At 49.5% G+C, this 13,756-nt stretch overlaps 1 protein-coding gene across 1 annotated transcript; it reads left to right on the top strand.

Annotated features, from left to right (window-relative positions):
* Positions 1-690: 690 nt before the first annotated feature.
* On the top strand, positions 691-6,799 carry MKRN2OS (MKRN2 opposite strand). Its single transcript, XM_043443326.1, has 4 exons — positions 691-986; positions 4,353-4,402; positions 5,152-5,314; positions 6,559-6,799. The coding sequence occupies exons 1-4, from the start codon at positions 769-771 to the stop codon at positions 6,797-6,799; spliced, it is 672 nt and encodes a 223-aa protein (XP_043299261.1). The 5' UTR covers positions 691-768.
* The last annotated feature ends 6,957 nt before the right edge of the window (positions 6,800-13,756 follow it).

Raw genomic sequence — 13,756 nt, 5'->3', positions numbered from 1 at the left:
GTATAGTTGCTAAGTCATGTCAGATTCTTTTGCGATCCCTTAGAGTGTAGCCCACCAGGATCCTCTATGGGCTTTCCCAGCCAAAAATACCGGAGTGGGTTGCCATTTCTTTCTCCAAGGGATCTTCCTGACCCAGGGACTGAGTCCTCATCACCTGCATTGCAGGCAGATTCTTTACTGCTGAGCCACTGAGGAATCCTTGAAAGTAAGGATCCCAAATGATATAACAATCTATTCTAGAAAACCAAAAGTAAAAGTGGGTCTCTAACTCTAAGAAGCTCACAGGCACTGACAGCTCTAGTAGAAACAAATATTGTTGTTCAGTCGCTCAGTCGTATCCGACTCTTTGCGGACCCCAAGAACTTCAGCATACCAGGCTTCCCTGCCCTTCACTATCTCCTGTAATTTGCTCAAACTCATGTCCATTGAGAAACAAACACAGCACTGCCAATGCAAGGGAATGCCGGGGGAAGCTAAGGAAGCTTTCACAGAAGAGTAGGGCTTTGGAGGATAAAGAGGAGCCGGATGTCGACTGTGGGGAAACGTACAATGGCTAGAGAGACACGTTGGGAGCACAAATGAAACGAGCTCTTTAAGACCCTGGGGAGGCCTGGTTACAGGTTAACTCTAGCTGGCTTGGCCTGAAGCCGCCCTGCAGAATGACATCACAGCTCTCAGGTTACTCGGAGGCAGGACACTTACTGGCCGAGTTAATGAGGAGAAGGAAGTTCGCGGAGCTCCCCGCTGCTTGCTCGGGACCGGGAAGCCATGCAGTGCCCAGAGGCCGGGAAGCCTATCATCAAGTTCAACCACTGTCAGAAGTACGTCTACAGCTTCGGGGTGCCGAGGCGCTGCCCGCTCTGCGGGCGGGACGTGGGCTCCAGGAGGCTGGAGGAAGCGCCCGTCAGCATCTCTGAGCCGTTTACCAACGGCCATCGGGAAAAGTGCTCCTTCCTCCTCAGGCCGACTCGAGGGACGTTTCTCAGGTACGGGGTTCGACGTGTTGCCCCGGACCCTGCCGGGCTTCCCCTCGCTGCTTCGGTCGCTGCAACTTTCTTTTTCTAACATGTACTCTACAGTGTGAGATCCGGGGGGTCATCTCTTCAGTGCTTTGGAGTTAAATGCTAAGATGTAGGCCTCTGTGTTTCATGAGTAGAAGCGTGCATACGTTCCCGGGGGCTTCCCTGGTGGCTCAGTAGTAAAGAATCCAACTGTCGATGCAGGAGGCGAACAAAACATGGGTTAGATCCCTGGGTGGGGAAGATCCCCCGGAGGAGGAAATGGCAACACACTCCAGTATTCTTGCCTGGGAAATCCCATGGACAGAGGAATCCGGCCTGCTACAGTCCAGGGGGTTGCAGAGTTAGACATGACTGACATACTCAACAACAACAACATACTTCTCTGGGGTAAGTGCAAGAATATACAAAGGTCAAAGCTGCTTATACAATTTTGAGAAAGAGTAATCCATAGAAGGGAGATTTTTTTTTTTTTTAACACATAGATTTCATGCCAAGAGACTCATTGAGAAAATGACCCAGCAGCTAATCTCATCAAAACAATACCTTTACTTCCAGTGAGTTTGCAACATTTGTGACAAGCGGGTACCCAGCAGAGAGCCTGAAGAATGGCCACTTAGAGACCATTTTCCAGGGAGGGCATGAGACTGAGACAAGCTGGTCTGCTTCAACTGGAGACGCTACCTGACTTTCAGAAACATGTCAGAAGTCAGAAGAGAGGACGGTGGCTTCTCCGAGTCCTGAGTTGACAGGTGGAACTGTCAGTGGCGCTGCACAAGCCAGGGTCCCAGGGGACCCGGTGCGGAGTGAGCTCTGGGAAGTGCGTCCTGCGTACCGTCACCGTCACCGTCCAACGCCCGGACGTTCCTGCCTCCCGAGTCACGCCCCGCCCGAATCCCTTATGCTGTTTGGGGCTAGAAAATGGGACCTGAGTGCTTCTTTGCTCACCAGCGCCCTTAATCAACCCCCTTCCTGTTTCTATGGGGGTGAAATGACTGACATGTGTAGGAGGTCAACATTAGAGGCAAAACAGACTGCACCCCGACCCTTCCTCGGGGAGGCTGTGGGATGCAGAGGGGAGCATGCAGGCTTTGACGCCAAGAAGCCCCTGGTGTCTGCTCTGCTTCAGATGAGCTCTGGGACCCTCATCTGTTAAATGAGGACCCATCGACCCTGCAGAGCTGTGTGGGTCAGCGATAAGGCCTGTCAAGCTGGCCCAGGTGTAGCAGACACGGTGATGAACCAAATTGCTCCTTCCCATCCCATTCTTTCCATACTCAGCTCAGAAGGTGACTGGTAGAACCTTCCTTTCCGCCTTAACCAGACTCGTGAAGCTCAAACAGTGAACAGCTGCAGCCCTGCTCCCCAGAAATGACACAGCTCGGGACAGGCTTTCAGGCTGGCCCCCGGAAAGCACTCATTCCTTCTATGATGTGTTAGTGACAGGGACAGGCCTGGCCTCCCTTGGCAGCGGCAGAAAGGAGGTGGTGGTGGTGAATCCAGTTGTCTGCTGAGGCATCTTCCTATCCCCTCAGGCACTCAGGCCAGGAACTGCAGAACCCAAGTAGTAGCCCCCTGCCCACCAGACCCTTGAATACCAAGTTCCAGATTATTTCCTTCCCTCTCATCCTGTTTCTAAACCCTCAGAACTGGCTCCCACAACCCACCTGAGACAACTTCATCTACTTCAGAAAAGAGAACCAGCAGGGACTGGAGGAATCGCCGAGGCTCTGATCTAACCAGATGAGGCTCCCCCAGGGCGGCCACATATGGTTGTGCAGGTTGTGGACTGCACAAAGGCACCTGGCCACCTGTGCACTAAAACTCAGCCGGAGTTCCACCCCTCCTGGCAGAACTGTATCTACAAGAAGGGTCACCTTTTCTTAATTTGTACAAAAGTGTCATATGGCGTAGGGGTGGCTGGCCCTGCCCCTGTCACATGGTTCTCTAACACTTTCCAGTCTATTAAAAACTTGTTAAACTAAAAATGTCCTATCTGAAAGCAAGTGAACTCTGTGAGGCAGGGACCTCATCTTATTTTCCGCTGTGTCCCTGGCCCTTCGCTACTAATGACGGGCCTGAAGTTGACATCTGTTACATGACTGAAGCGGCTGAAGGAAAGGGAGGCGGGTGGGAGTGGGAGTGGACGCCTGGGACTCAGGGGGGAAACGGAGGCTGCACACACACGGAGCGTGCGTCCAGGGCCTGTGCCGTGATCAGCCGCTCAAGACTGTCCTTCCCAGCATCTCAACCTCTGAACTCGCAGGATCGCAGAAACCTCACAGTGGCTGCAACAGGACAACTCTGGGTGTTGGTGGGGGGAGCTGCTCTGAGGAAGATGGAGCAGCCATCTGCGTCCCTGCGTGCGTGCTAAGTTGCTTCAGTCATGTCTGACTCTAGGTAATCCCATGGACTGTAGCCTACCAGGCTCCCCTTCACGGGATTTCCCAGGCAACAGTACTGGAGCGGGTTGCCATTTCCTTCTCCAGGGGATCTTCCCGACCCAGGGATCGAACCTGTGTCTCTTACGTCTAACCTACACTGGCAGGTGAGTTCTGTACCACTAGCGCCACCTCTGTGTCCTTGGGCCATTTTAAAGCCCAGGACTTCTTGCTTTAATGAGGAACCAGACATTCCAGACCTGTGGTCTGATGAGAGAGCTGTCATTTAAAAGTGACCTGGTTCATGTGACACCTCTGCACGGCAGCGCTCAGTAAGCATTTTACCCTAACAACCAGCTTGCTAGGAAGCTTATGCTATTTCCATGTTAAAGGTGGGAAAATCTCAAGGTGAGTGAGTGATGATCTGGGATCATATATGGAGCTTAAATCACCTGGAGTTGTACATCTGATGTCAGGGTGGGGTGAAGAATCATTTCAGGAAATAACGGTTGTCCAGGAGAAGCGAGTGTGGCCACAGGCTTCAAGGAATGGGCTGTGTTCGTTTCAGAGAGACGCCCACTGACCCTCTTCCCCATGTGGTGAGGAACTGGCTCCCCCCAACACAGAAGGAGGAAGGAACAAGGGACAAGGAGCTTCCTCCACAGCTGCCCGCCAGGTGGGCCCCTCTGCTGCAGAGCCGGGCGTCAGGCTGGCTTCTTGCTCCAGCAGGGCTGGCCTTCCAGCACACTCACCTTCAGGACTGGGGGCCATGAAAATCCAGAGGGGGCCCGGGGCAGTGACTCTCCTGGTGTTTCCACTAAGCTGGCTGCTGGTGCCGAGTTCTGGTACCAGCCAAGCGGGGAGGCCCATCGCACTCCGCCCACTTTAAATATCAACTCCGGCTGCCAAACGTGTGCACGTGAGACGACCGGAACGCACTTGTTTCTTTCAGGGAGTACGATGGAAGGTCTGATCTTCACGTGGGAATAACCAGCACGGGTGGTAAGTGCGTTTTCATAGCTTAAAGTTCCCACGATACCCGGTTAGAAGAGAGCAGCGTCTCTAGAGCAAAAGTATTGCGACAGTGTCACGAACAGCTCTCAGTATCTGAACGCTCTCAAAGGAGTGTCTCCAAACATTCAAACCATCACCAACCTGTGAGCGTTCTGCTAGCTTTTTAAGGCAAGGAGAAGCAGACATCTGGAGATCGAGCTGTCCAAGCCCCCCTCTTGTGTTAGGAGGAGACCCTCTGCTCCCAAAGCCATACTCAGCCCACTCCACTGCGTGCTCCCACTTCAGGGGCCAGGCAGGGACCCCAGGGGTAAACTGGTGGGGAGCGGGACAGCACCTGAACACGTGGCGGGGCCTGCAAAGGTCTGCTTTAAAGACATCAGAGGAAGCTGACTCTGTGAGCAGACACGGAGGACTGGGGTTTGAACACAGTGACTGGTGTGAGCGCGCCAAGGTGCACCGGTCTTTGTCAGGAGAAGTCTGCTGCTCACTTAAGGAAACCAGACAGACCCCTTTGTAAATAGAGGGCTTCAGCAAGAATCTTTGGAGATGACCGTCCCAGGCCCTCTTACTGTCTCGTTTTTCTGGGGCGACCGCGGGCGCTGAGAACAGGGGAGGCAGACGGTCCCCGGAGGAGGGGCGTGCCAGCGACCTGGGTTTCTGTTGTGTGCAGTCACCCTTGACGGTACTGGGGGTGCGTTTCCCCTGATGCCTCTGCGTGACTGTGGTTTTGGCCGCAGGAGTCGTGTATAACTACACGGTGCACGGTGTCCAGCGAGACGAGGTGGGCTGGGAGCAGAGTGTGAGCGTCCCCCTCCTGCAGCCGGGCCTGTTTGGACTGCTGGACCAGTGGGACAAGTACCTGGAGGACTTCTCCGCCACGGGGGCCTGGCTGCCTCACAGGTAGGACTGGGCCCTCAGTCACTGCCAGGTGTGATCCCAGCTCCCTGAGGACGCTGAGCTGCCCTGACTTTCATGTTGAGCCTGTACCCAGGCAGATGTGTCTGTAACAGAATGAAGCAGGGGTTGAATGACTGGGGTTTTCTGCAGAGATGAGCCAGCACACGTTTACACATTAGAACCACAGCACCCTACGAGCTTTGAAAAGGACCAAAACTTAGTACTCGAGTTACTTTATTTATTTGACTAGGTAGTTTTAGATACTTGTTTTTAATAGGCTTCCCCAGTGGCTCAATGGTAAAGAACCCACCTGCTAATGCAGGAGACGCAGGAGATGCGGGTTCAATCCCTGGTTTGGGAAGATCCCCTGGAGGAGGAAATGGCAACCCATTCCAGTATTCTTGCCTGGAAAATTCCATGAACAGAGGAGCTTGGCGGGCTACAGTCCATGGGGGTTGCAAAGAATCAGACATGACTGAGCAACTGAACACACACAAGACGTTTAATACATACTGCAAAACCCGTAGTCTTATGTTCCCTTAAAAAAAAATTTCAATGATGTTCAAAACATAAACATATCTAAAGCTCCCCGCCTTTTAAGTCTCAGCTGTTTTGAAATTAACTTCTTGATTCCACGCCCCCTCGTCACTGTAGAAGAGGTATACAGTAATGCTTGTATACTTAAATTGTTCTGACGCTTTTCCTTGAAGTAAGTTTAGACACTGTTGTTTAGTTGCTAAGTCGTGTCCAACTCTTTGCAACCCCACAGACTATAGCCCACCGGGCTCTTCTATCCATGGGATTTCCTAGGCAAGAATACTGGAGTGGGTTTTGCCACTTCCTTCTCCAGGGGATCTGCATGACCCAGGGATCGAACCAGCGTTTCCTGCATTGGCAGGCGAATTCTTTATCGCTGAGCCTCCTGGGAAGCCCTTAAATGCGGTGGGATATCATAAGACATGGAATTCCACTTCGAGAACATAGGGCTTCAGGGAAATTAAGTTCCCTCAGTCGGCACTTAGTTGTAACCCAAGTCACCACTCTGGACAGTTCGGTGAGTCCTTTCTGCACTGCAAGCAGAAATGGCCCCAGACGCCAAGCGTCCCTCAGAACCACACTTCTGGATGCTCTGCCATCAAGGGGGCCGGCTCACGTGGGGGCCCAGCTCGCAGGGGGATTAAGATGATGGCAGGCCTCGGGCAACTCAGGGCTAACCCTTGTCTTCCTGACACCCTCGCCCTTGTAAGGTATGAAGAGGACCACCACAACTGCTACAGCTACGCCCTTGCCTTCATTAACTGCGTCCTGGCCACAGAGGGCGAGGAGCCGCTGGACCGAGATGAGTTCACGGAGAAGTTCGTGGTCCCAAGGACGAGGAAGGCTTCAAAGTACATCATGCTCTACCATGCGATTGAAGAGCAAGGCTTCTACGTCACTGACCCCCCTAGTCCCCAGACGGGCCCAGGCCCAGGAAGCGGCTCGTGCTGAGCGCGCGCGGTGCTTGAGAGTGGACGGGACAGGACGGGGCGTCTGGGGGTCCTGCCTGCAACAGACGCTAGGTTTCTACATGCCTTAAGCCGTGGTTAATAAAAAAGTTACAGCTTTCCTCTCTGCCTGTTTCAGCCTACTGCAGTGAAAGAATTTACGAAATGAATAAAAACGGCCCTGGGTTTTCAAAGTTATAGGCGCTATTACTAAGATGCCTTCCCTAGTAGTTTGGGGTCCATGTTAAAGCACGAAGTGGCAGCATGTATCTTTTATCCACAGAGCAGTGAAAACTCTTCATATAAAGTAACTGGAGCTGAACAAAGTCACCTTTCAGTGTGAATCCAGCAAGTGGGGATTTACAGGATGGTGCCTCAGATCTTCACAGTTTTATTTAGCAATGAGTGCCTTCACCTCGCTGTTTGTTTTTATAGAAAAAGCACACGGTAACAGTCCATAAGGTTGCAGAGTCGGACGCGACTGAGGTGACTTCACACACACAACCTTTTAACAATCAATAGTAGGGAAAAAAAAAAAGAAAAAAGGTCTCAGAATCTGAGCTGGGAATCGGCAGTCTCCTGAACCAGACTTCGTGTGTCTATGCACACAAACAGGCTTGGGAATTTCTGTCAGTCTGTTTTCCTCTCATCTCCTGGCCTGATGTGAGGAGCTAGGGTGGTGGGGTTACCACAGCAACACCGCTCTGCCCACTGAAAGTGTGGAATTCAGAAAGGATGCAATGGAAGTCTGTCTTCTTTCTCTAACACCTTCAGAAGGAGGAAGGGGACAACTGGGATGGGTAACCATAATGATTCTTAACAAGCACATTAGGATTTTTATACCCAAATGATCAGACTTTAGCCAGTAAGCAAAACATCTGAGTTCGTCTTTGGAGAATGTTTCCAGAACTCTTTGTTTCTGACCAAACCTGATATACCATCCACCTAATCTTATTGCCCAGTGTGGGCACCAAATGATGTCTAATTTCCAAAACCCAAACCCATCTTCAAAGTACCAATAATTACTTAGTAATAAACATATTTGGGGTTTCCCTGATAGCTCAGTTGGAAAAGAATCTGCCTGCAGTGCGGGAGACCTGGGTTTGATCCCTGGGTTGGGACGATCCCCTGGAGAAGGGAAAGGCTACCAACTCCAGTATTCTGGCCTGGAGAATTCCATAGATTGTATAGTCCATGGGGTTGCAAAGAGTCGGAAACGACTGAGCGACTTTCACTTTCAAACATATTAAAGTGCTGCACTGAATATGCCAGCAAATTTGGAAAAGTCAGCAGATGCCAGAGGACTGGAAAAGGCCAGTTTTCATTCCAATACTAAAGAAGGGCAATGCCAAAGAGTGTCCCAATTACTGTACAATGTCACATGCTAGCAAAATAATGCTCAAAATCCTTCAAGTTAGGCTTCAGCACTATGTGAACTGAGAACTTCCAGATGTACAAGCTGGATTTAGAAAAGGCAGAGGAACCAGGAGTCAAATTATCAACATTCACATCATGGAGAAAGCAAGGAAATTAAAAAAAAAATCTACTTTTGCTTTATTGACTATGTTAAAGTCTTTGACTGTGTGGATCACAACAAACTGTGGGAAATGCTTAAACAGATGGGGATACTTTACCTGCCTCCTGAGAAACCTGTAGGCAGGTCAAGAAGCAATGGTTAGAACCAGACATGGAACAATGGTTTGGTTCAAAATTGGGAAAGGAGTACATCAAGGCAGTCTCTTGTCATCCTGGTTATTTAACTTATAGGCAGAGTACATCATGTGAAATACTGGGCTGGATGAATCACAAGCTGGAATCAAGATTGTCAGGAGAAATATCAACAACCTCAGATATGCAGATGATACCGCTCTAATGGCAGAAAGTGAAGAAGAACTTAAGAAGCCTCTTGATGAAGGTAAAAGAGGAGAGTGAAAAGGCTGACTTGAAACTCAATATTTAAAAAACTAGGATCATGGCATCTGGTCCCATCACTTCATGGCAAACAGAAGGGGAAAAAGTGGGAGCAGTAGCAGAGTTTATTTTCTTGGGCTCTAAAACTACCATGGACAGTGATTATGGCCATGAAATTCAAAGATGCTTGCTCTCTGGAAGGAAAGCTATAACAAACCTAGACAGCATATTAAAAAGTAGAGACATTGCTTTGCCAACAAAGGTCCATCTTTGGACCATAGTCAAAGCTATGGTTTTTCCAGTGGTCATATATGGATGTGAGAGTTGGATGATAAAGAAAGCTGAGTGCCGAAGAATCGATGCTTTTGAACTGTGGTGTTGGAGAACACTCTTGAGAGTCCCTTGGACTGCAAAGAGATCCAACCAGTCCATCCTAATGGAAATCAACCTGAATATTCATTGGAAGGATTGATGCTGAAGCTCCAATGCTTTGGCCACTTGATGCAAAGTCCTGACTCACTGGAAAAGACCCTGATGCTGGGAAAGGCTGAAGGCAAAAGGAGAGGGCAGCAGAAGATGAGATGATGAGACAGCATCTCCGACCCAAAGGACACAAATTTGGGCAAACTCTAGGAGACAGTGGAGGACAGAGGAGCCTGGTGTGCTGCAGTCCAAGGGGTCACAAAGAGCTGGACAAGACTTAGCGAATGAACAACAAAGATATTTAGATCCTTAAAGCTTGTTTCTAGAGAGGTACTGGTCAGTGCTCCAGCCCTGTCAACTTCAGTGGGAAAACGTGCAGGCAGACCGACTTTTGTATCTGTAAAGCTTTCAGGACTGTTGTTTAAGAAACACAAAACCTGCTACCTAGAGAATGAGACCACCTTAAACAACTGTGCCTGCTATTCTGTGTATTCAAGGGATCATAAAGACCCCCAGCAGGTGAAGATGAGAGGAACACTGAGTTTGGAGGATATGCCCACCTTCCCTCTTTCTCTTCACGCTGTCTCAGGATTCCACTTCCAGGCCCAGTTCTTTACTTGGTTATTAATATTTGTAATCATAACTGCTGCATTTGATGAGGGTTCATGTACGGCTCCATACCAGAGCACACACCTTCTACTCTTCCCTTTCAATCCCTAAGACCATCCTATGAGACTGGTACTTACAGCATGCCAATTGTACAGATGAGAAAGGAAACTGACTTCCCCAAAGGCAGTCAGTGGCAAAACCGGGGTTGAGACCAGGTTTGATAGCAAAGCCCGTGTGGTCGCCTCCAGTCTCCAGCTACCAGAAAGTGACTGGCGGTACGCAGGGTGACCCAGGAAACTGGGTCAGTGATTTGCCATCGTGAGGGAAGATAAAGGAGAAGATGAGGATTCTGCTTTCATCGGTATTCAAATATGAACAGAAGAAACATACTGTGGAACGATTGAATAAGAACTGGTAAATATTAGAAACCCTAATTTCATGCTACTTTCTCTAGTGCCATGTGACCTTGATTTTCAAACAAAGCTTTCAAGATCCCCACTCCCTATTTTCAGGGCTGCTCCGCACCCCGGAGGTGACTTTGGCAGCAATCAACCTCATCTTTTTTTCTTTCACTCGAAAGTGAAAGTCGCTCAGTCGTGTCTGACTCTTTGCGACCCCACGGATTATACAGTCCATGGAATTCTCCAGGCCAGAATACGGGAGTGGGTAGCCAGTTCCCTTCTCCAGGGGATCTTCCCAACCCAGGGACTGAACCCAGGTCTCCCACAGTGGAGGCGGATTCTTTACCAGCTGAGGCACACAGGCTACAAACTCCCTGCTCACAGAATCACAGTGTACAGGTTTTACCCCAGTGAAAGAAGTGAAGCATCAGAACAACATCAACAGACGGCAGCGTGGCTCAGTTCTGAAGAACTGCGGACGGAGAATCTGTCGTCTCCGTGATCCTACTGGCCAAAGGCTAACTGCAGGAGAGTCAGTGTTGGCGCCGACTCCGCCCCCAGATGAGTGCCGCGGTCCCCCAGGGTCCCCCAAATGCACGTCTCGGCGGCACAGCAGTTAGTGCGGCCCTGGGCACTCGTCTGTCCCCCTCAGCGCTCCTGTTCCCAGCAACGCCAGACCGTGCCCGAGAGTCGCCGATTCTCGGGACTAAACGCACCCACGTGAAGGTATTTTTCCAAAGCCTCTACAACGTGCTGGATTACTCTTACAACCAGGAAAATCCAATAAATATGATAAATGAAGGTGGGGATGGAGAGGACAAACATTTCTTTTTAGCCCAAGTATTTTTCCCACAGGAGAAAACGAAAACCCACATTCAAGTAAAGAGCAATTTTTTTTTTAAAAAGAGAAAATGAAAACGCTTTAACAGAAAAGGTAAAAATAAATGAAGATTGAAAAAAAAAAGTTTATCGATGAGTAACAATGAACTTTCAGATCTGTATACTAGGCTCAGAAACGCTGGGAAACCTAACCAGGTTGAGCCTGGTCAACCTGCCTAAAATGGTGTCCTACTCACACTGGTTTAATGTTATATATTAAACCAATATGAGTGGGACTGAGCGTTACATATAGTTTTTTCTGTTGTTGTCGTATTTTTGAATCTCTTTATGATGGAAGTCTAGGACAGGGAAGGCAAAGATGCCACCATTTCCCCTCACAGTCTGGAGCTGAGATGAGAAAAGGTCAGTTTCTAGAACTGTAGCTAAGAGGATCAACCTATGGTAACCATCATCAACAAGTATTAATAACAGCCATCACGGATGGGGTGGACTGTGTCTCTAAGGATGCGGGGACTCCCCCACCCCCCAAATGAACCCTCACACCTGCAAAGTGCTGAAGGGTGTTATGGGCCAGGCTCTGAGCTAAAGAAGCTCAGATGCGGTGGATCAACCCACCGCATACTCCAGCAACCTGCTGGGGTCAGTAACATCATTACTATTCTTGGCCATGGTGTACGGCTTTTGCAGGATCTTAGTTCCCCGACCAGGGACTGAACCTGGGCCCACGGTAGTGAAGCACCAAGTCCTAACCACCAACTGCCAGGGAATTCCCAGTAACACTGTATCATTATTTTTACTTTCTTTTATTGAGCTGAGATTCACATCATGTTAATGATATTTAACTTTATTTTCTGTAAAATACAAAGATATAAAAACTCTGAACAACTTAATGGCATTTAGTACATTCACAATGTCATACAACCAGCAGCTCTATCTGATTCTAGAACATTTCATTGCCCCAAAAGGAGAGTCCATAGCCACTAACCAGTTTCTCCTCCATCCTTCCCTCGCTGTAGACTCTGGCGACCACAGCAATCTAAGTTATGTGTCGATTTATCTACTTGCGTATATGACTGCAATCACGCAGTATGTGACGTTTTGTGCCGGCTTCTGTCACCTGGCATGTCTTTGAGGTCCATCTGTGTCAGTATTCATTCCTTTTTTGTGGGTGAACAGTCTGTTCCACTGCGTGTATATGCTGGTAACATTAATCCCACTTAACAGATGAGGAAACCGAAGTTAGGGTCTCACGGTCAGTAGGCGGTTGAGGTGGATGCAAACCAGTCAGCGTGATGCTGCTGAGCTGGTGCTGACACAGAGGGAGAGTTAGAAAAGCGATGGGGAGTGAGGATCTGGTGACAGACTCTGGTTTTTAGGCAAGCCTGGAGGGCCTGTGAGATTTAAGAACCATGTAAGTCTGATGCTTTGAAGGCGGGGTGGGCAGCAAATCCCAGAAACTGCCAAAGATGGCTGTATCACAGAGCAATTTTTCTATCTTGATGAAACTGAAATTTTTTTTTTTTTAAACAAATGTCACAGTATATGTAGGCTCAGTTGCTCAGTCATGTCTAACTCTTTGTGACTCCATAGACTATAGCCTGCCAGACTCCTCTATGGGATTCTCCAGGCAAGAATACTGGAGTGGGTTGCCGTTTCCTACTCTAAACAAATGGCATCTTGTACATTTCCTTCAGAAGGTAAGAAAGGGGTATTAGGTCTAATGCTTCCACAGGTAAGCTGATCCCGCTTTCAGCTGGAGACTTCGAGGGTGACTTAAACCAAAACCTTGGCTGCTCTATCTACTCCGTAGCTGCATCTAACCTTGGCTGGTGTATCCTCCTCTGACGCTCAGAGTGCACGGCCTGCTATCTGGTGTTCAAGCCATACACGATGGGGCAGAATCTTTCCCTCAAGGCCTGCAGGCACCCTTCCGGAGCTTTCAGTTACAAGTCATAACTGCGGTCTTCACACTTTCCTACACCTTCTCTGTAGCCTTTATTCCAAGGAGTCACCACAATCTTTGAGGCTATTAGCTGATGACACAGTATCTGGAGAGCTGAGAGGGTGATGGTCCTCTGGTGAAGGATTCATGGCAAGAGTGTCTACCACCAAGGCATTTGATGCCCTGATTAGGCCTCACAAAGGATGAATCAAATAGGAAAGAGGCGGCTCTGGAAATTTTTTGGCTGACTTGTCAAGGTTTCAAGAAAGTGATGATTCAAAGCCAAGTCTTGGTCTAAGGGAGCCTGGAGTAAGCCAGGTGGATGATAAAAATGCTGAGCAACTCGTCCTATCACTAATGAAGAGCAGAATATACTGGGGACACTGTCAAACTGACGGGCGTTACTGGCCTGGGGGGTGCGGTGGTGGTGGACGACAGAGCTCCGTCATCTGGACGCCAAATCTGTGAGACGCACGCTTCACCGTCAGGCTGCGAGAGCAGGATCAGGAGGAGAGGAGCAGCGTGTGGAACACACAGCCTCAAGCAGAACTTCGGTCGTCAGGAGCTCCGACACCAAGGCGAGCGGAATGCAAACAGGCCTGCTTTGGTTTTCCCATCTCACGGCTTCCAAAGATGGTTCTTAACTGTCTGCTTCCGGGGCGGTCAGTGCCAAGGAGAGGCCTGCCCGCCAGGGGCGTGGATCTGGGCGCTGAATCTCACACACTGCTCACCGGCCCTGCCCACTCATCCCGACTCACTCCTGGCCCTCAGGTAACACTCTTCATTGTCATCTACACAATTCTGCTTTCCTTTGTTTTTTTTTAAACAAAGTAAT

This window comes from Cervus canadensis, chromosome 22, assembly GCF_019320065.1.
Source record: "Cervus canadensis isolate Bull #8, Minnesota chromosome 22, ASM1932006v1, whole genome shotgun sequence".
NCBI classification, from domain to species: domain Eukaryota; kingdom Metazoa; phylum Chordata; class Mammalia; order Artiodactyla; family Cervidae; genus Cervus; species Cervus canadensis.
The sequence above is the reverse complement of the archived record's forward strand: the minus strand, read 5'-3'. Positions and strand labels throughout refer to the sequence as shown.

Excerpts from the sequence above, each read along its gene's own strand:
- MKRN2OS (XM_043443326.1), top strand. The coding sequence starts at position 769 with ATGCAGTGCCCAGAGGCCGGGAAGCCTATCATCAAGTTCAACCACTGT. Across the intron at positions 987-4,352 it reads ACTCGAGGGACGTTTCTCAG|GGAGTACGATGGAAGGTCTG; the intron begins GTACGGGGTTCG and ends TGTTTCTTTCAG. Across the intron at positions 5,315-6,558 it reads GGGGCCTGGCTGCCTCACAG|GTATGAAGAGGACCACCACA; the intron begins GTAGGACTGGGC and ends CGCCCTTGTAAG.